Here is a 24,227-nt window from a genome sequence, read left to right as displayed (position 1 = left end):
GAGCAATGTGGAATATATCATTGTAATTCGCAAACTGTCTGTAATTTGGTTATAATGTTTCTTTTTTAACATAATCACTGATAGGCAAAGCGCGCAGAACGTTTTAATTACCACAGCTACGCGTAAGCGGTGCAGTCGCTTTTTATCTGCTATGATTTGAGTTCGGTCGCTTATGTTCGTACTGTCAGTATACTTGTTTGTCTGAAAGTCAAATGCAGCAACATGCCAGGACGACATACACCGAGAGTATGGAGTCATTCAGACGTGGGACGCGGGAGTAAACAAAGTTTATACTAAGTGAGTATTAATGTTTTTAATGAATGTACTGTCACCAGTGACTCGCAAAGATAATCAGTTAGTTATCTTTTAGTTATGTAAAAAATTTGAGGAATAGCACCTTTACTTAAGACCACTTAAACAGACGCCACAACAATGTTCGGTCATCATATTATGACTTTTTAGTATTCTAAAAAAAAACTTATTGTGACTTAGGTTACAAATATAAATAAATGCAAACTTTAAGAAAGCATCTCTAAAGTTAGAGAAAATCTCTACGCACGTTATTTTTGAACAGTCCTCGTAGTACTAAGTTAAAATATGAACCACTTCATGTGTAACATTGGGTATATAGTCACTTCTTATTTATTTTAAAACAGTTCTTCACCGTTCGCAATCTCAGTTTTTCTATACCAAAATCCGGAAAATGTATTCCGGATCTCGATCATGAAAGTGTTATACGCATTTCGCAAAAACGCAATTGAAGTGTAACGATTAGAAATTATATTATTAAAACATATACATGCCTTAACCATAAATTCTCATTTAATTTAAATGTTCTTGTTCTTGGCGACACGGTAGATTTGTCTTGATATTTATTCTTTTAGAAACTGGTATTGTTAAAATATCATATTACTGTTACAGAGCTTCATTTAAAATTGGAACAATATTAATTATAAATAATAGGAAATTAGTCTAGTTGATTAAAGTAGAATGAAAAGAAAAATATTTTGAATTATATATTTTGTCTGTTAGAATGAATTTTATTCATCAATGGCAGAACTCCTATATTAAAAATAAATTATATTTTACAATTGCAACATCTACGCGAGTTTCATGTTATGCTTTATATAAGGCTCACAATGATGTCCATAATTTCACACGTTTGTTTCTTACAAAACCACCATAGAAAAGTGTAAGAACGAAAGTGTGCAATAAAAAAAAATCAGGTAACTTCTTTATTCAAGAATTAGTCCTAGTGTGTTGTTATGTAACTGTTATGTTGTTAAATAGTAAAATGGAGATTTATTACAGGGAAAGGGTCGGTTTATCTAACTCTCGAATGCAGAGGTGAAAATGGATTAAGGAATGCATTTAGATTATTTGAAAACGACGACTCGCCTAACACAGTTGATAAATTGTCGGAGGCACTTGCCCGAAAAGTCGGGACAAAAGTAGAACTTCAAACAGGGATTGACATTGACAAAAAAGACACTTTAGAAAAGGTTAGTTAATATCGAGCTTTGGATTCATTTTATCATTAAATAATCAGTCTGGTAAATTATTTATTCTGTACACTGTCGGCCAATATATTTGAACATTTTATATGTAGAATCCGTTTGTAAAACAAACATAACTTTATTCATAAAAGTCAGAAGGAGTTTTGGATCTTTAAAGAGTAAATCACGCAATAGAATTGATATGTAAAATAGAATTGATTTTTTGTTCTGGTGCTTTTTGTACGTACCGATCTGTTTGAGAAACAGAAATGAATCTACTCTAATCCTAGGCTAGTATTATAATATTTTGTTCTCTTAAGCGTTGGTCAGGAGAAAGAGTTAGGATTTAAACTAAAGAAAATTTAGCTGTATTTTGTATTATGATCAATACCATTTTATTTACAATGGATTTGAATATACATAAAGTTTTGTATTATACATGCAATGATCTGTTTGAAAATCCATACGAAAGAACGTGTATAATTTTATCACAATGATGTTGTCGTGATTTGGAATATCACCAAACATGTAACTTTTACCAAATATTTTTGCGTGTTTGTTTTGGGACTATTACAACTACCTTCTATGGCGAATTAACTTGTTTTCAGGACCCAATTATAAACATTGTCAATATTACAATCTACATGTTTACATAAAGAATGTCACTCACATTACTATAACATCTGATGCTGTGTTGCACTGAATTATCTGATGTGTGAAACAAATGGAATCGCATTCAATATTTCTGGAAGGGACATATAAAAAATGATGATATTCTATTTTGTAGTGAATCTGTACAAATACAATTAAAAACATCGATGAGAGCTGGTAAGATGTGATTGTGTCATCGTTTAGAGTTTCTGTTACACTTCGTGACATTGTAAAGATTACCGGCAAGATTTATTTTCAAACTACAAATATAATTGTCAGACCATTTATGACAATAATAAAATATTATATAACATCTGCATAGATAATTGCGGGTTTATATAAGCTTTTTTCTAGTTTTCAAATAACGTTCATTTCTTTAACTTGTAGTATACATGGTCTTACTGAGTTATGCAAATCAACTGCTGATATATCATGAGAGCAACGTGTAACATTGAAATAATCTGATTATGTCCTTTGCTGATATTTTACTGCAATAAAATAATGTTATCATGTTAAAGACATATGGAGTGACACAGTAACATAACTGTAGTGTGTGTCGTTGATATTTTGAAACACGATATCGTTGGGACTTGAAGAACGTTGGAACGTACCCCTCCCGGGGTACGTTAATCCAGGTAGGAATTAAATCTCGTGAACACATAACAAGACTAAAATCTGTCTCACCTAATTTTGTACCTCCGAATATTTATTTTATTGATGTAAAATTATCCCAAAAAAAATTGTAAAAAGAGTTTAAGTAAAAACGTCCACTGCCTAAGGACATTTTTCACAAAACTTATTGCATGCCACTCTTTTACGTAAACAATTTTACCACTACTTGCTCGCCTAGCACATCTGTTTTGAAATCTCCAATACAAGAAAAAGGGGACATAATCCTTTAAGTCAATTTTTGATTTCACTGTGGCCCAAGTTTTAGACAAAAATATCAGAGCATATTGAGAAATGAAGTTAAAAAAAGTCTTTACATTCCAGTTTTTTCACTGCTTTTTCTATACTAAAGAACCCTCACAACACTCTCAGACTGATCCTAATATTCATTATTTTTATCTTCTGTTGACTTGGCTAATTCGTTGACAATTACTAGCCTATCAAACTTTAGATACGCCCTTTTCCCTTCTGCTCTGGCTTTCTTTATTTCAGGTATCGGAGACTTTCGTTTTTCTTGTATTTCCTTTGGAAACTGTTGGCTCACGCCTATATTTTTTCATCTTTTAGATTTCCACTGGAAACTCTGATATATTCACTTTCTGTATGACTTTTAAATTTCACAGTCAATGGTCGTGTTGTTTTTATTTTCTCAGGGTTATATTTTCCCATATGCTCAACACTCTGAAACTCAATATCTTTATCACTGTACACCTTCATGTCGATTTCTTTTATCTTAGAAATCGTATGTATTCTTTGCTCTTATTTTTTTCTCGTGTATCGGCTACATTGAAAAATATCAGTTTATTCTTGAATTCACTGCATTTCAGCTCTTTTATAAAATTCTCGCAATTTTGTGTTTCAGTCTCCATATAACAAATGCATCTAACTCCTGGTGCATCTGGTTAATATCCTCCGTGGTCTGGCTGTCGAAATGGCAGGGGTTTTTTTTATTTTCGAATTCTGTCACATTCATTTCAATTTTATTGACCGTAAATCCTGACATCATAGATTTTATCTGGCCTAGCTCACCCAATTTTGTCAACATTGTCCAATCTACAAATTGTTAAACTTGACGGGCCATTATGAATGCGACTGTGGAGTACTTGTCATACCTTGATACACTGGTATGTTTTGCCCAAGGCGTGTCATTGGTTGCCTACAATGCACGGCATCCGTACCGTATTGTGGTAAATATGGCAATGATTGTATTTGCTGGTTACCCGTATTATAGTTCATGTGTATAGGTTGATACAAATGGTTGAAAGTTTGACTAGTCTGTTTTTTACTGTTTCCATGATATACTGCGTATTTTTCGTTTGCTGCGTTTTGCAAAGTGAAACTATGAGACATGTTTGTTCGCTTACTTTTGCTTTGCTCTTTGTCTTTTAGAGGTGAAGACTTCGACTTTTGCAGTTTGCCTACTAATGATATGATTAATCCAATTGTCAAAAAGCAGTATATATACACACTTTTGACACTATCTTACTTCATTTAAGGTCAGACACAACTAAATAGTATTCTCTTTATATTCTTTATAAAACTGACATTTTAAAGAGCTACCGAACATAGCTAGACCTACTTCGGAGAACAAATCCTTACATCATTTTGAGGAGTTTTGATAAAACTGATATAAAATGAAGAAAAAAGTAGTGGTCATGATTCTTCTAAGAGAGATTTCTCTTGTCACATTTTCTTACTGTAAAATCACATGAAAGTCACACTGCTGTGACCTGGTAGTACCTGGAAGTATTGCTGATATTACAATTGAGTTTCTTCAAAGTCTTACTTCTTACTTAGTAAGATGTTTGGTCATGGCAATTTTCCTTAAGGGTGTTTCCTTTGTTGCTCTGTCTTCTGAAAAGGAATTGAGTACATGCGATTTAGGTTCTTAAGGAATGCATATATATACAAGAGCATTTTCTGTTGCCTCTGTGTATGTTAGGGTTTCACCTGGCGGGAATAACTTTTATTTACACTGTCCTGTGACTTCGGAACATGGTGGGGGTAAGAGTGAGGTTAGATGCACTATTAACCTGTTTAAGCTTCCCAGTGGTGGTTTTGCCATTAACCGTTCCAAGGCGGTGCCCCAATGTGTTCCTTTAATTGTTTGTTTTGTCCTTGTGTGGTTGCTTTTTTGTGTGTAGTGTGTGCATGTTTAATCGTGTGCGCGTTTGGGAAGGCAGCGTTTTTAGAACGTGACTTTACCAGTAGGATATTCTTCCATTTTTTCACTTCACCAAATACAACCTCCTCTCCCGTTTTTTTTCTGCCAAAATGTCATAAATATAATCATCAACAATGTATTTAAACAGAAACCAGCTTTAATTAAGACCACTATGACCATGCTAAGTGAAAAATTAGTGTTCAAAAACCTGTCCGCCATTACGAGACTAGACCAGATGGCTTCCACGCCGGTTTATTTTCTATAATTACACCTAAAATAAATTAGAATCTAGTTCTTAAATATTTTCTGTTCAGATTTCAGATTGTTCGACCATTTTGTTTCGCATGCGCACGTGTAAAAACGAATAATGTGTCGATGTGTATTTATGCAATATTCTATAACCTTTATTCAGTAGTTGATTTAATATTTTGACAAATGGCTCTCTGATCTGAAACATACATAAAAACTTGCCCCAACGCCATCTTCTGACTTTCATATGGCATTTGGAGGGAGTGGGGTTATAGACAGGCCCGTTTTAAAAAGAATTACTAGCCTTATGTTCCTAGATGACCTATTAACCACAAAAAAATCAAGAAAAGTAGAGATCATGTATCTTTTAAGAGAGATTTTTGTCTGACAGGTCAACACTACGAAATATCTTTCAAACTGACAGCTAGATATGGATGTGAACACATGTTAAATAAATGTTGACATTTCTAAAAATGCAAAATTTTCCCTGTAAAGGCTACGAAAATGTCAATTATAGATCCGCACCGAAATGAAAACAGGAACTGGATACATTAGACATAAAAATGTCAACTGGATAAGAATTGGGGATTTCTTTTTCTTTCCGCCATTATCCGATTAAATACTCTTGATTACCCTTTTAGTACTGTTGTACTATATTTCACTTGGTCACCCTATATCTTTTGGTTTTCCGGTAGCTTTGCGTATAAGTCAAAGAACAAAGTATGTACAAGACAATAAATACTTATCTAGATACGCTTGATTGATCGTTTCAAATATTTTCTAAAATAATAATAATAATAATAAAACAACAACAACAACAGACAAGTGTACTTATGCACTTCTTACCGAAATCAAAAGCTCTGTTAATTAATGGCGTTGTGTGCATTATCATACTTGAGTAAAATACCATTCACATTAATGGTGACTGGCTTTAGGCACTTCGGCATTTTCTATCACTGTACGAATGTGTTTCTAAAAAGTTTAAGACTAACAGAAAGTCTTATCTATAAGAACAAAGAATACATCACATGTATTTATAATTACTTTTGCGTCTTAGTTAGCGTTTTCCGCAACCAGTACGCATCTAGTAAATTGTTTTATCCATTTTGAGACATATCTTGAGCTCATTTAAGGTTTAGGAGTATATCATTAAATCAAATTACAACGAGGTGGGGTGTGGCGGGCATTTATACAACGCAGGTTGGTAAGAAATACTCTTTCAGTGTTTGATGTCATAGAACGATGAAAGTTTCCGCCTTTCTCCGAACAAAACCTATAGTTTACGAATACGGATGTACGGTATGGGTACGGTACGGGATTAGGAACAGCTGTGACTCAATGCAGAGTTGGAGCGCCGGTATAAATTACAGACTCCAGTATATGTCGGATTGAAGCAATTTGAGCTAAAAGTTCTTTAAATGTATATATTACGTAACCATGATGATACTTACCCAAACCTCTAGTCAGTATATTATACATATTATACATTAAATGCATGCAAACATACAATAATTTGCGCATTTTTGCCGTGCGCGACATTAGATAATGACTTCCAGGCATGCGCAGAAGACCGATGCAACGCAATGAGCTACATCGATTAGAAACACACACAAATTAGCACAGTGTTGGGGTAAATATCGACCCGTCCGGAAAAACTGTAGCGAGCGCCTTTAAGGCCTATAACATTTTAAAATATACAGATAAGGTTGGTGGGGTACGAATATTATTTCTGAGGAAAGTGGAAGTTACAGTAAAACAAACTTTTTTCCAATGATTTTAACAATGAAGAACTGAAACCTCACTTTGAAGTAAAGGTTAAATATAGAAAGGTTATCAGTGTTTTGATGTCATAATTTTTGGTACAAGTATTCTTTATCATCAGGCATAAATGTGAAAAACTATAATATACATGATAAAGCTAAACTATCAGTGTAAATGAATTGAGCGCTATTTTTCTATTTTAATGTGTTATTTCTATAAAAAAAAAACAACATTACAGCCACCAAGATGTCGGCAAAATGTGCCATTTTTGTTCATATGCATTTACATATTAAAGGGGTCCGAACTATAGGTATGGTTTGTGAGCAAGCGCTAACGTAGAGAGCATTTACACAAGTTTTACTACTCATTACTTTACCATAAGTCCAAAGAGTACAAGTAGCTGTATTAATTTTGAAATAATATTATTTACTTACAAAAGTTTACCTGACAAATGACAATTCAGGTAGCTGCATTTTGAAGTACCTGTCATTTTCCACTTTGTTAAAAAAGCATTTTTACAAAAGATCAAACATGTTTCAGAATAAAATCACTGAACTTACTTTCTTAACTATGCTTGTCCTATAGGTTGTTATAATTGTTTCAGTTCAATATTACATCGAACACTTTCGCTTTAATTTATAGTGTAAAAGAAACTAGGAGTCTATGATAATGTAAACGATAATCTAAGTGCAACAGTACCAATTAGCAACGTTTCGGACATGTTAAACAGTGTGAAAACTACCATCTCGCACGTTATATGTAGAATGGAAGATTTTTCGTTGTCATTCAAGCTATTTACATTTAATTCCATAAAAACATTATACACTTCACTTAGAAGAGCGTTCTAAAATGAAATAGGTTTGTTTACATGTACGATCAAATATAAACCATGCTAAACCACTCATAAAAATATCGCATGTATTGTTCGCTGTCAACGTATTTTATTTTGACGTTGAACTATTACATCACAGGGTAACGATTGTATGTTGCAATAAGTAAAAGTAACAGCAACTATAAACCATAACAAAATTCTATTCATAAAAGTAAAAATTCAAATACTGAAAAATGTCAAATAGCCGTGAAATCCAATCTAAAGAATACTCAAAATCCTGTTCTTGTCAAATCAAAATCCAATGAGTAATAACGCCAAATTATTCACAAATCAAAATGTATTTAACATGTTTAAGCATGTCCAAAGATTATAAATGTTCTCTTCAAAGATAACGTTTATGTCCTCAATGCAACAATTGCTTCAAATCTTTAACATCAACATCCAAACTGGTAATATTCTGTTATAAAGAAATACAGGGAATGCTAATAACATTTGAAGGTTTTGTCCTTTCCTCAGCCAGTTTCCTATTTAATTTATCATGGAAGGTTTCAGAACTTTCATGTAACACTTTGAATAAAAAGAATATTCTGCAAAAAACAAAACCAATCCAAACTTTAAGAATAACTGTTACACCCTAAATATCAGTATTGTAGTATATCATTCTGGAATAAAATAGAAAATATAAAACTTATTTTCATGATGTTTCAAAACTAGGTCAATAAACAATGACTCGTCAGTAAAGCAAAGCCTAAAGTGGCAATCACATACATAACAAAACTGAAACAAACAAATACCTGTTGTATATTCATTTAAATAAAAGAAACAAACAGAAAACGGGAACAGTATTTATCTGTTTAATTTTGTTGGGTTCAGAGTAACGCCGAAACGACACAATTAACGTCATAATGCGAATGCCCAGCATGTTTGGTGTTGAAAGACCAAAGGTGACCCTCTAGGCATTCCCAGGCTTAGAGGGACACCTAGGTAGAGCCATCGACCTTCGATAAGCCAGCTAGATTTTGTTTTTACACAGAGAATTTCATACCCCGAGTGAGGTTTCGATTCCGCGTCTGTGAGAGACAATGAATTCAAAGTCAGCGACCTTGGCCACGGAGGCATCTATAGAAGCTACAACTGAAATATATACAGTTGTGAAATTCACACACTGACTTTCAGTTCTGCAAGTAATCAGCCTTAATGTACGAGTCCTTCTTATGAAAGCGCTTGTAGATATATAGATTGAAAAATCTTACAAGAGCTATCATAGGAGACAGCGTACTCGACTATTTCGATGCTGGGGAAGCTGGAGTTGTCACTGGAGTGTTTAATGACTCAAATGTGGACAATGGACAATAACTTTCGTCTCAAAACATTAAATCAGTATAAACATAATTCATGGAAAACTTCTGCAAAAGTAATGCATCATGTGTCATATTAAGCGGCTTATAATTCAAATCTATTTAGAAAACTAAATACTGGAGATACGGCAAATGTGCATCTCAAATTGAACTGAAAATTCTATTAATTAGTATAAATGGGCATAACTTAGAAGGTTCTGGTGCCAGCATTATCAAACTTGTGTTGTATAATGTGAGTGGTGATGTTAAACAACCATTTTCAGTTTGATTAAATCCATTTAGTAAGATCAGAAATATAAAAAGCATCAGAGCTAAGCTGAAATTCTTAATAAAAAGAGGATGTAACTCTTAAAATATTTGTGCCAGAGTGACAGACCTTGTGCCGTATGATAAGAATGATGATCTGGAAGAAATAATTTAAGTTTCAATCAAATTCATTAAGTAATAACAACGATATAGCGAAAGTGCACCAAAACTAATCTGAAGTTCTAAGTAAAAAGGGGGCATTATACAAGAAAAACTTGGTGCAATAGTTACGGCTCTTCAATCATATGATGAGGATGATAATGTAGTACAACTATTTTAAGTTTGAATCAAATCCATTTGATAATAAAAGAGATAAAATGAAATTGCATTAAAACTTTAACCTAAGGTGCCAAAGGGATGGCCCTTGTGTCATATCATGTAGATGGCGATATGGTACAGCTGTTTCAAGTTTGAATCACATCTGTTTGGTAATAACATAGATAGAGTGAAAATGCATAAACTCTTTAACCTGAAATTTTAAGTAAAAACGGAGATAAATCATAAATACTGGTGTCACAGTTAAGACCTTTTGTTAAATTTTAGGTAATGAAAATGAACAATTATTTTCAGTCTTAATCAAATCCCTTCTAAAATAACAGATATAGTGAAAATGCATCAAAATTTACCATAAATTTCTAACTAAAAAGGGGGCTTAATTCAAGAAAAATTGTGCCAGAGTTACGGACCTTGTGTCATATGATGAATGTGATGATATGAAACAACACAACTATTTAAAATTTGAATTAAATCTATTCAGCAATAACTGAGAAAAAGTGAAAGTGCACCTGAAATTCTATGTTAAAAGGGGGATAATTCAAGAAGTATTGGTGCCAGAGTATAAACCATTGTGCCATATGATGTGGCTGATGATGAAGAACAACTGTTTTTAGGCCTATGTTATTTTGAAATTATGAATTAGGTGGGTGGGGTACATGATATTATTTCTGAGGAATTTCGAAGTTATTGTAAAACAAATTTTATTCCAAGGTGACAATACATCTATTAAAACCATGCATTGCTGAACTCTAATTAAAAGACTAAAGTGGGAAAAGTTAACAGTATGTTCGTGTCACAATTTTCTAGTATTCTATATCATCAAGCATAAATGCGAAAAAGTATAACATACATGGTAAGGCTTAACTATCCGACGTGTAAATGAGCTGAGAGCTATTTTTTTTTTTTTTTCCTTTTATTACTTTTCTAAAAAATAACACATTACAATTAACCAGATGTCGGTGAAATTTGTCTTTTTTTACACGTCTTTACACATTAACGAAGTCCACACTATAGGTATAGTGTGTGAGAAGGGCTTGAGCGCTTACGTAGTGCGCATTTACAGGGAGTGTACTGCTCAGATTGATATATTAAATATATTTGACTTTATCGTAAGTCCGCAAAGTGCACCAAAACAATAGCGGTATTAATTTTGTAATAATATTATTTATTTACAAGCGTAGCCTATCTCTGACAAATGACAGCGTGAATTCTAACTAGCCTTTTAGAAAGCTGCATGTTCAAGTACCTGGTATTTTCTACTTTGGTTTAAAAGCGTTTTTACAATTAAGTATATTCAGAAGTTTTGAAAAATAAGGTTTAAATCAAATTCTACATTAAATTTGAGTTGCTTGTGCAAAACTACTTAAGACACACATTCTTTTGGATTTATATATGTTACAATTCACGACAGTGTGTGACATTAGACCTTTTCTGCATTCAAAGTCCACAATTTTATGTTTCATACATGGTTCGTGTTATTGTCATACTAGTATCCACAAACTACATTTATACTGTCTCGAAATTAATTTTAAACATTTCAACTTGATCAAATTAGATAGAAATTTGAGTTTCTGTGCTGTAGTCTGTTCACTTCTGTTTCCTGCACATAACATGAGACAGCAGTAATACGTTTAAACAATGTATCAGCGACAATATTGAAAGTGTCTCTAAGTTCTTTACTTCCAGTCCTTCACAAATCTATTTCTTAAAACAAATATCAAACAGGAAATGCAATGTTCCAAAAAAGCAAGATATACACATGAAAAAATTCTCCATAGGGTAAAATTTCAAAAAAATACTTTTGAGTGTATTTGTTGATACTGACCAGAATAATATGTTGATGTATTGGCTCTACGTTATACCATATTCATAGTATTTTAATACATTTTTACTTCGTATACGCATAGTGGAGAAATGGTAACCTAATCTCTTAAAAGTAACACTAGTCGCAAAAAATAACATTGAGTGTTTCATTTAAAACATTTCCTTCATTGCAAACTAGGGAAACTCTTCGAAACTTTGTTTCAAATATTCAGAAATAATTGACTTGAGCAATGATTAACCAAAGTTGAAATATAAAACTCTAAAATTAACTCGTAGGATAATGCTAAGTTACGGAAAATTATCATTCAAACATCTTCCATAGGGAAGTATATATAAAAATTCTTATTATAATCTCTCTTAATTGAATTTTCAGCCATCTGGTCTTTATCGAAACATGAAAAGTCATCGATACAGCTATGTAACATGCATTACATAATACTTCTTTTGTCGTAATGACGTGACATCATTTCCTTTAAACACGACGTATCGTCACTTCCAGTATTATTCCGCATGTGTCTGTCAGTGAATATATGTCTTATATTTAACATTGCAACCATATGGAAATTTTGTTGCCAGATTCTTTATCCATTTTTCCTCTACTATCTGTTTGTAAAAGCGGCCTTTATGGTATAACTTTTGCAATACTACTACCTGCAAGTCCCTTTCAGTATGACCAACAAAATTGCGATTGATAGGCTTATCAACCTGCTGTCTGATATCACGTAAATGTTCACTTATTCTTTCTTTCAGACTTCTCTCAGTTTCCCAAACATATACTGTTTTATTGCACGGTTTTCATAATAATCCATAAATCAGATTAGTATCACTACAACTGGTATGGAAAATTATGAGATAGTTAGGACCAGAGCATTGGAGAAATGTATTTTCCATTCACAAATGATAAATGATTTATATTTGTATCTTAAGATACCCATAAACCACTGTAACCTTTACCTGTTATATATATTTAGGAAAACATCATTTATAGACGACAGCACAACCAAGACGAAAAAAGAAAAGATGTGGGGAAAAGAGAGGCAGAGGAAAAACGCCTGCGAGAAGAAGAAAGAAAAACGGAGGAGGAACGCAAGAAGTGGAAAGACGAAGGCGAGAGGAGACAAAAGCGAGAGGAAGACGAGAGAAAAAAACAAGAAGAAGAAAGACGACGAAAATTAGAAGAGATGCGACAGCGAGATGAGGAAAAACGCAAAAGAGAAAAAGAGAAAACTCGGCAAGACGAAGAAAGACGAAATTTAGAAGAAGAGATGCGACAGCGAAATGAGGAAAAACGCAAAAGAGAGGCAGAGGAAAAACGCCTGCGAGAAGAAGAAAGAAAAACGGAGGAGGAACGCAAGAAGTGGAAAGACGAAGGCGAGAGGAGACGAAAGCGAGAGGAAGACGAGAGAAAAAAACAGCAAGAAGAAAGACGACGAAAATTAGAAGAGATGCGACAGCGAGATGAGGAAAAACGCAAAAGAGAAAAAGAGAAAACTCGGCAAGACGAAGAAAGACGAAATTTAGAAGAAGAGATGCGACAGCGAAATGAGGAAAAACGCAAAAGAGAAAAGGAGAAACATCGGCAAGATGAAGCAAGACGAAAGCTTGAAGAATATGAGCGCGGAACGAGTGTACCCACAAAAATGGTATGAATGGTATTTGCATCTTTATCAAATAGGATTGATGAATATGCACTAAAATTTCAAACAAAATGTTTTATCTAATTGGATTCAAGAAGAAAATGATTATTCAAAACAAACAATTTTTAACGATATTGGAATATTTTCCGTCAACAATAAATTTGTCGCTTTTTACAGTGTGTACTTGGTGTATGTGCTGGTATTGGTATTGGTATTGGTATGATGGTTGGTCCTCCATTGGGTGCAGCCGTCGGTATGGCAGTTGGAGCTATATCAGTGATGACACTTTTGAACCAACCAGTGTTTGATGTCAGAGGAGAATATGAAGAACAGAAAGAAGAAGAAAGACGAAAGCGTGAAGCTGCTGAACGAGGAACGAGAAAAGAAGAATAGAACAGGAAACAAAATGTACGTGCCTTTTCATCAGTAAGGATTTACAAATATGCATGTACCGTTGAAACTAAGGTTTCAAATAAATTCAAAAATTTTAAAGATTTTTTTTTAATGTAAAACCATATCAAAACACGTTCTAAGTTATTTGACCTTTATTTCAATAAAGACTATTTATAAAGAACATTAAACAATTTTAACAAATTAAATGTTTAAGAATATATCTTAAGGTTTATATAGTGAGGAAACATGGTATTATTGTACACTTTGAAGATCGGCGACACATATTGAGTTTGAGTTTTGGGCAATAACGGCTAAATTTCTAACAAATATTCATATTTTCTTTTAGACTTTTAAGGACGACCTGCAGTTTCATGCGATTTTAAAGAATGCAATGTAAAGTCCCAATGAAATTAAATAAATAAAGTATGTTCACGCATTTCAAAGATAAAAGCTATTTTTATTGTAAAATTGGTCATTAACATTGAAAGAAATCTTTTTTCAGCTCATTTGACACCTAAACATTTTGAATTACTTTCAAATAATTCCTATTATCAGCTATACAAAAATAAATACTGAATCTTTAAAACTAGATAAAAAGGGTCGTTTTGCATATGTTTGGCAAATATCACTTAGAGCATACAGTACCAAACAGGTCTATACTATCATGAAACAATGATACTATGGAATCTACTCCTACGCAGTTTAAACTTCATATGTACGTTTTACAACTACGTTCCTCTCAAATGGAAAAGCAATCTGAATTATTTGAACTGTTCATACAGGTATCATAATGTATCTATATGACCTAACCCAGTGATTTAATATTTGCAAAAAATGCCACTTTTACGTAATTGCTCCCAAGTTAGCCGACCCTTTTCACAAAAGTTGAATTGTATGCAGAAAGGCCATAAACATTTACGACGACATCTGCAGACTGTTTTAGTAAAACTTAGCAAATAATGGATGTAATTTTATAATCAGTTCTACCAAACCGGACGTAATGGACTAACGTTAATTCTGCACTCGGCATACGGAAACAAAAAATGTTTCATGAATTACGTTGGTTGACAACACGTAACTTTTCAAGACGACAGCGTTACTATCTTCGAAAAATAAAATTTGATATCAAAACGTTTAAACCATCCAAAATCAGCTTGAAACGTGCGAATCTATTTAATCATATACACATAACCATAACGTCTACTACGAATGTGAGAATTTCATTAAACTTGCGACAGTCTTCATGTAAACATGTGTGAGGACCATATTTTTCAAATCACTCTCGAAAGAATCAATGCAGAAGTACCTTAATTGTCAACAACGTACATCATTTTAACATAAATACATTTTCTTTTCTGTATACATGTATTGTTATAGTAAGTATTCTCTACCCCAGTTTTTTTACATCACAATGAATTAATTTGCAAGGTAACTGCAGAACTCATATTATAGGACAGCATCTCAATAATTAGTAAGCTCTCATATGACTTCTTACATTTTAAAGTGATATCAACCTCCTCACCGCGCTTTTATAACATTAATGAAATGTTGTAGGAAAATTGTACAATATAGAAAATCTAAAACCGTTATTGTAATTTGTTTACTTTAATCCGTATTTACAGGCTACTTGTGATGGTCGAGCAGCTGCAGGTGGTCGTCTTCGATTAAGTAGATTCCTGTGAGCTCTAAGAGCAAATTTAATGGCAGAGACGGAAAAGACATAAACTGGTAGTCTCAAATAGGATAGTCCAGCTTCAATACATTGAAAATCCACAGGAATTACTAACAATAAAATAAAGAGATCAGAAGAATTTGATCGCCTTCGATGATAGTAGGCAAAACACTTGGAGCTCTAAGAGCAAATTTAGTGACGCAGACGATATAGACACAAACTAGTAGATTTAACGAGGCTTTTCCAGCTTTAGTATACTTACAATCCACGGGAATTACTAACAATGAAATAAATTTAAGAGATCAGAAACATATTAAATAGGCACTTACTTTGCATTGTGGTATTCAATGTATACGTATCAGAATCGGTATGCATCGCTATACAAACCTCAGCCCATACAAAGCATCAGTACCGGTCACTGCGGCTCGTTATCTGATTTACTGCATGCTCGTGTACAGTGTATAATGTACAGTGGCGCTCGCGATAAATTTCCCTGTAATCTCGTTTGTAAACGCTTTCGAAACGGTTCCCGTTTCCGTTAAAGACCTAGATTCATTACTATATAAGTGTACACTCCCCACGCCCCCCCCCCCCCCCCCCCCCCCCCCCCCCCACACACACACAGAAATCCAATATACAACTCTCATCTTATCTGCTGTTTATCAGCGATAATGTAACAGTAGCTGAGTAGAGGGCAATTAGCACAGCAGGAATCCAAACTAGACCATGAAGATGAAAACCAAACGTACAGTGGAGTTGAAAGAAATTAATATTCCCTTGTTGAATGTGAAATAATAATGATAATGATAATAATAATAATAATAATAATAATAATAGATGTTATTATAATAATAATAGGTATTATTTTTATAATGATTATTATCATTATTATTATAACTATATCTATATTATCATTATTATTATTATACAGACAATTATTATCATCAGATTATAATTATTCTATAATATTACAAATTAAAAGCATAAAAATATAGTGATAATATCAAAAATAATAATGATAATAAAACTCAGGTACATGTATTATAGTGAAAACTCAATGACTTTTTCTTGTGTTGACAAACAATATCTTATAATACTAGTATCATAATAATAATGAAAAAGGTCATACCGGTGAAGATGACCCTTCCATAAACTTTATATAGAAAACTTTCAAAAAGAATAAGAAAATGATTTTCTAATAAACATGAAATTATGGAATATAATATTACTGGATATAATCAAATTATTGTGTTCTGTCTGTTCTGAATTTTTGATTGCGGTTTGCCTAACGTTTTTTGTTTACGTTTTTCGTGCTTTACTTTATAACCCTGAAATGGACATTCGGTTTTCAATCTTAGACAAATGGTATTTACAGTACTCTGCAATAGATGTTTTTAAGAAAAGTAAAGTTTGATTGTGTGCGTAGCTCCTGACAGTACTTGAAAAATAATAAGAAGTTGCATATTACTCCTAAAACATAATGAAGTTTGCGATATATTCCTAAAGAAGGTTCTTCTTATTTTAATATTATGTTTAATCACCAAATATTTTTCTTGTCAAAATAGATAAAACTTAATTAAAAGTTATCAGATATTTATTTAAAAAATACAATGTTACCCGTTCTCACTAATTGTTACACTTATAAAGTAGACTGTATTTCCAATAAACAATGACCCTTGTTTATTGAAACCATACTGTGATATTCATTAGCCCCCAACTGAGCTAATGAAGACAAATATCTCTTGGCCCACTGACAAGATCTAGGCCTTTGACTAACGGTTATCTCAGTAATCTTTCAATCAAATGATATCTAAACGATAAGCGTTAATCGAGAATCGATCAGCCAATCAAAAGCTTGGCGGCGTTCCCAATAAGTCAAATGGTATCTAAACGAGAAGTTTTAATCGAAAATCATTCAGGCAATCAAAAGTTCGATAGGCGTTCCGTTTACAAATAAGTGGATCGGTAACAAAAAGAAACAAACAAAAAAACTGCAATTCATTCTACTTTGAAATTGTGAAAATGTAATTTACCATTTATACCCGGTATGACGAGATACTGGAAAGGTCTTAATATTATCGGGAAATGTCTGTCACATGTTTATTATTCGATATTATTGAACTATTGTTCATATTTTATTTCTTTATTTAAAAAGAAAATGAGTTATGCAAATAAAAATATCTATCGATCTTACAGTTTTTACGAATAAATGACAATATATGAGCCGGTAAATGAAATGGTCTGAAACGGTCTGCTATGTTTGTTTTGTGATTTATTTGATTATTACGTCATATTTCACTAAAAAGTTAAAACAGAAAATAAAAGTACAAAAGGTTCTTTCTTCAGTTTTAGATGAATTTACATATATTTTACACATCAGCGTATAAATCACGCTCACCGAAAAGGATTGAACATCGGAAAGGATCTCTAATATATTTATTTTGGGTATTATTTCAGTATTTTTTTCGTATTTTATTTATCATTTGGAAATGTAAAATGATTTTCTGTTTTAAAATGAAAGAAAGACAAAATGTGAGTCAGTGCTTAAAACATGCTGATCGGAAAGGGCTGGACATATTTGGAAATGCCTGCTATATATTTATTATTGCACTTTATTTCATTATTCTTTTACGAGTCATATAAAACACATAAAAAAATAAATGCAATTTTCACCAAATCACACAACAGCCTTTACTATGCGTCGCAAGACAGATAAAATATAAGATCAGTTTAAGAAACTCATGCATTGATAAATTGTGACTGAATTTGATTTAAGAAATAATAAATATGTGCCTATATTTTATCAGTTAATAAAATATGGGCAGGAGTTCAGATGCGTAATAATTAAATCACGAGTGCGTAGCACGAGTGATTTAATATTCGCGTCCGAACGACTGCCCATATTTTATCAACTGATAAAATTATTGGAACATATTTATTATTTCGATTCTAACCACGCAAATTCTTCGCATTTTACAGCACTACATTTTAGCGCGATATGTCATTCGGTTGGCCATATGCTATTATAAAAACCTCCCCACGAATGGAAAGCGTTACATCAAACGGAATTTTCCGATATTCAATAAATTTTAATTAAGTTATTAAGTAGTTATTGCCGTGAAAATGTTATTTTTAATAACATCTAAGGTCGGATATAGAAATCAGAGATAAATACTTAATGCAGAGTTTATATATGCAGTTTCTAAAAATAGTACACGTCACCTACATGATGGCACTGAAACATACACGCTAGGACATTGCGGCGGCATATAAACACGTAAACACTTGAGTCTGGAAGATTGGAACATGAATTATGATTTATTTACTGTCAAAGTAGAATCTAGTTGACATTTGTGGTGCCTAGCTACAACGCAGGAATTGTACACTACACACACGACCAGACATAGATGCACTGGTGTTGAAGTTGAAACTTACCGGGCTGAAACATTTTCTTACGGTAAAAATATCAACAAATAAATTCATCAGTTAGAAATTGTTTGTTTCAGAAAATTTGATGTACTTTTTATTACTACTAGCACTGAAAAATCGAATATTTAGTCGGTATTATACTGTATATAATGGAAGCAGAGTAGAATCTCACAGTCATGTTACAATCGTAGGGCGGAATGGAAGAGCTATATTTTATCGTAGATTCATGTATAGGCGAATTCGCTATATGTTTATATAGCAGCTGCTGCGGATCGTGTTAGAATGGATTATCACACCTATCGATTATAACCATTATTTTTTTTGGACTTAACGTCGCACCGACACATGATAGGTCATATGGCGATTTTCCAGCTTTAATGGTGGAGGAAGACCCCGGGTGCCCCTCCGTGCATTATTTGATCACGAGCGGGCACCTGGGTAGAACAACCGACCTTCCGTAAGCCAGCTGGATGGCTTCCTCACATGAAGAATTCAACGCCCCGAGTGAGGTTCGAAACCACATCGATGAGGGGCAAGTGATTTGAAGTCAGCGACCTTAACCACTCATCCACGGAGGCCTCGATTATAACCATTAATTAGGATATCTTGCAAGTACACAAAATTAGCACGCGACAATTTTTTCCACTGACTTCTATTATACCTTTGACTTCTTAACAGCTGATCGCCTCTATTTACTTTAGTTGCTTTCTTTAAGAGAATTTCGCTTGATACTACTAGTGTAAAGTGTTTTAGATTTTAGCATACATGTTTTTCAATAAAATACACAAAGGGTTATATGTGTTCTGTTTGCATGAAATAGTGTGACTAAACATTCGGTAAAGTATGTGCATTTAGATATGATCGTGCAATTTATGGCATAATTATCCATATAATTTGAAAATGAAGAACAACAGGTAAATTTGGTGTAATATTCTGTTGTTGTTTTTTTTGCAAACAGTTCAAAACGAAGATACATACGTATTCCTGTAAATTTTCAAGGAATAAAATAACAAGGTTTTATTTCATTCCTTCTCTTTTCTCTCCGATGTTCATGTCGACAAAATAAGACTAATCAATTCCAAATAACCCATATTTTTATTACTTAAATTAATTCATTGGAAAAGAAAATTGCTTCGAAATCTGCATATTTTGTTATTTACATTCGCCATATGTAACACTTACAAGATGAACAGTTTCAATGTAGATTCGTAATAACTCCATAACCGTGACCGCAGACAAAATGTGTGTATTTCGTTAACGAAAGGTATGGTGTCAGCATTTAAAAATAACGATCTGAAAATGTCTGTTGAAAGCAACATGCCGTGTGTAAAGTTATGATGTTAACGAAAAATGTCGGGACATCACGATCCTAGTATCTGTTTATTTAGGCAGCATAGCGAAAATCCATATTGACCAGCACGAAACGTAACAATTTACTTTACTTTACTAATTGACAGATCCTTAAATATAGAAGATAACAAACCCCCATCCCATCTATATACCACCTCCGTGGGTCATGTCTCTGGAAACTGGATCCGCCCATGAACATCACCGTGAAAAATAAATGTTTGTATACACTTTTCATGCAGTATATTTTTGAAAGTCTGTTTTAGTTATAATTTATATTCAAGAAATAATAAGTTCCCAATCGTGGTTAATCATAGGCCTTAATGATATATCGTTTCGCATTAGAACGAAAAACTTGGGTTATTCTTAGGTAAAACACACTTGGAAACTTGTTATTTCGATTCTAACACGACATACTCAGCAGTGTCAGGACAAAAAATGAAACTACTTTTAACGATCGTACTACGCACCTCGATTGGATGAACTAATTGCACGCGCGTCGATTATTTAAGAAAAGCAGAGATAGATTTTGCTCTACAAGTTTGTAGGTTATTTGCTGGCCGTGTTAGAATTTTAAATATAACAAGTTTGAAGTGTAGTTCCCTAAATGAGAAAAGTGGTGTCGCATTATTACTATTTAAGCCGCGCCATGAGAAAATCAACAAAGTGGCTTTGCGAACAGTACTCTTTGACATACCTAATTATTCTGATCATGTGGCGTACGACTTGAAAATTTATCTGGACCAATTCTTCCCACTATATTCTATACCATATCGCTAAAATTATAGTTTTCATAAAGAAGCTCGCTAGTAAAAACTATGTATAAAAAAGGACAAACACCTTTCGCTGAATGTTTACTAAATGGACAAAATCCCTCCCACGTATTTTCATTTTCAGATAGTTTCATAGATAGTAATCGCACAGTCGAGTTTTAAGGCACCGGCCTCCAGATCGTATGCCAACAAAAAAAGAAAATGTTAAGGTATCAGGAAATTTATGTTACAAGATACTTAATTACTTGATCACTATTGTTACGGGAACACCTGAAGATTAGTTGTTTTTACTAAATTTTACAAATTTAAAAGCATTTCTATCGCTTTACCACAGCTAAAAGGCATTTATTAAAAATATCTATATTCAACGATTGTTAAAAACATATTCATTCGGTGTGTGCTGGTAATGACAGCGAGAAAGTTTTAATTGGCGCGACGGCCTCGGTACGATTTTCGACTCCGGCATTTTTTTCTTGATTTAGCATTTTTAAGATAGTTTAGAAATAACAACTCGTATTGCACCAGTGTTAGTAGTTCAAATTATGATGTAGCGAACACTTTTGACCTCATTTTGACCCCTTACCCTTGACCTAAACTGATCACTGCTGACAAATTAAAAAAAAACAGATTCTGAACCCGGTGACGAAAAAATTAAATACGTATAATATAAATGAGTCAAAAAACAAATATATTGTGTAAATGAAAGGAAATTTACAACAAAAAATGGTAGACTTATCTTAAGAGCTCAGTGTACATCCTGCGGCATCTTTGTGAAACGCATTGGAGATGCATTTGACATTCATAAAGCAATGTTACCCTTATTACTTAAGAAAGGTTTAACACTTCCATGATATAACTATTACCGATCAGGAAATCCTTTGGATAATGGTCCTCTTGTTAATGAACTAGACGCAGTATGTATGGACCACGATTTTGCTACGACAGTGGTGTAAAGAAAGGTATATGTGACAAGCAAATGCTTTCCAACTTAAATAACACTCAATCAAAAACATTTGGAGAGAAAATTGCAAAACATTTAGTTGTAAAACCAGCAATTAAAATGAAATACAAACTTGGGCTCGGAAAACAGACAAAAAACGGGAAAAGGGGCTAGAGCCTTTGCTCAAAAAGTCCCCCGAAATAAACTGGAGTGACGAATAGCAGAAGAATTACATAAACCAATCAAATGAAAATTTCAGAAAGGAAGAGTGATAGTAAATGATATTGATGATACTTGGTCTGCCGATTTAGCCGATATGCAAGCTTTTTCAAAATATAATAAAGGTGTAAAGTGCTTGTTAATCATTATTGATATATTCAGCAAATATGCTTGGGTTATTCCATTAAAGAATAAAACTGGAGAATCTGTTCCTGAAGCATTCGAAAAAAATAATTTCTGAAGGTAGAACACCTACAGATTTATGGGTAGATGAAGGAAAAGAATTTTATAATAAAAAGTCTGAATCCATTTTGAATAAAAATAAGATTAATATGTACATGTATCATACTTGTAATGGGAAGGCTGTAGTAATTGAAAGATTTAATAGAAGTTTAAAAAGAGTAATGTGGAAATACTTAACTGCAAACAATACTTACACTTATTTATATTATTATTAATATACGGCAATTTAAAGACACCAAACAGTAAACCAATATTTAAAATTGGCGATCGAGTCCGCTCAAGCAAACTTAAACGACATTTTGAAAAAGGATATACACCAAACTGGACAGAGGAGATATTTTTAATTGATGGAATTCGTAAAACAAATCCCAGAACATACACTATTAAAGATTTGTATAATGAAGTAATTCAGGGTTCGTGTTATGAGCAAGAACTTTTCCCTACTAAACAAGAGGTTTTTAGAACAGAAAAAGTTATTAGACGAGACTATAAGAAAAAACAAGCTTTAGTAAAGTGGAAAGGTTATAGTGAAAAATTTAATAGTTGGATTTCATATTAGTGAACTGGAACAAATATAATTAAATTTGAAAAATATATTATATAAATGATCAAACAATAGATCAATTAATTATTCACCTGACTAAACTTGCTGCTGCTTACAGAAAAAGTTATAAGTTTTGTGGGAGAGCAAATACAGGATTACAAATTACAGCAGGTATCGTTGGTTGCTCTCCTGCCTAAGCAGTTGTTCCTGTTATTCCTATATTTGTAGCAGTTGCTGGCGCTGTTCCATCAGTGATTACTATGTTTATTAATATACTAAAAGTTGAAGACAAGAAACTATTTTAAAATTACACCATCACAAAATAAAACAACTAATAACAAAAGCACGGATTGGAAAAGTAAATAAAGAAGAAGAGAAAAAAGTTATTGAAGATATTTTTTTTACAATACTGCTAGAAATGCAGAAAGAAAAAAAGCATTTAATGCCTCTTGAATTGTATATGAAGAAATTTAAACTAAACGAATATAGAATTAAAAAAAACTGTATTAAAAATATTCTGTACGTATATTAAATAAACGAGAAAAATTATATCAGTTGAAGGCAAAATTGCATCAGGAAAAAGTACGTTTTTAGATATTATTAAGGAATATAACCCCTATTACAATATAATTCCAGAACCAATCCACGGATGGCAAAATGTTATGGATGCAACCCACAACTCATATTATTTGTTTCAACTTGCTGCTCACGAGACTATAAAATATTCATTTCCTTTTCAACTAGCAACATTAAACAGCCATATAAATATGTTATCTTCTGCTAAAACGTTCATCCTTGAACGATGTTATTTAACCAAAGGTAACGTTTTTTTCAAAATACTACCAAGACAGCAGTCTTATAGATGATCCCGAAAGAGCAATATATAAACTTAACCGACCACATTATGAAAACATATGAAAAAAAAACAATTGATGGAAATTGTTTATGTTAAAATCGACTCCAAACATATGCTATAAAAGACTCCAAAAACGAAACAGAACGAAAGAAAACAAAGTTAGTTCAGATTATTTTAAAATATTACATACAATTCATGAAGAATGGTTAGATCAAATGTCATAAGACAATATAAAGGTATTAACAATTGATAACAATATAGATAAAATAACTTCAAAAGACTATTCAAAAGATATAGATAATGTTAAACTTTATAAAATCAATTTAAATTTCCTTTAAGTACGTTTTAGAGATATTTTTCCTATAAATATATTTTATAGATGGGTAATAGAAAAGCAGATAGAATGATTATTCCAAAATTATCTGGCACTTCAGGAGAAAAAAACAAATTAAGATAAGAATTCATATAAAAGGTACTAAAAAGAAAAAACGTTATTTAATCAAAACCCCAAGTGCCCCTCCGTGCATTATTTCATCAAGAGCGGGTACCTTGGTAGAACCACCGACCTTCCGTAAGCCAGCTGGATGG

General features: G+C 32.8%; 1 protein-coding gene across 1 annotated transcript; it reads left to right on the top strand.

The window, feature by feature from the left end:
* Positions 1–222: 222 nt before the first annotated feature.
* Positions 223–19,737, top strand: LOC128553067 (uncharacterized). Its single transcript, XM_053534177.1, has 5 exons — positions 223–277; positions 1,312–1,502; positions 12,558–13,229; positions 13,401–13,631; positions 15,239–19,737. The coding sequence occupies exons 1-4, from the start codon at positions 223–225 to the stop codon at positions 13,614–13,616; spliced, it is 1,134 nt and encodes a 377-aa protein (XP_053390152.1). The 3' UTR covers positions 13,617–13,631; positions 15,239–19,737.
* Positions 19,738–24,227: the final 4,490 nt, after the last annotated feature.

Source organism: Mercenaria mercenaria, unplaced genomic scaffold (assembly GCF_021730395.1).
Source record: "Mercenaria mercenaria strain notata unplaced genomic scaffold, MADL_Memer_1 contig_3448, whole genome shotgun sequence".
NCBI classification, from domain to species: domain Eukaryota; kingdom Metazoa; phylum Mollusca; class Bivalvia; order Venerida; family Veneridae; genus Mercenaria; species Mercenaria mercenaria.
This window is presented reverse-complemented; position numbering and strand designations above follow the sequence as displayed.

Excerpts from the sequence above, each read along its gene's own strand:
- LOC128553067 (XM_053534177.1), top strand. The coding sequence starts at position 223 with ATGCCAGGACGACATACACCGAGAGTATGGAGTCATTCAGACGTGGGA. Across the intron at positions 1,503-12,557 it reads AAAAAGACACTTTAGAAAAG|GAAAACATCATTTATAGACG; the intron begins GTTAGTTAATAT and ends ATATATATTTAG. Across the intron at positions 13,230-13,400 it reads CGAGTGTACCCACAAAAATG|TGTGTACTTGGTGTATGTGC; the intron begins GTATGAATGGTA and ends CGCTTTTTACAG.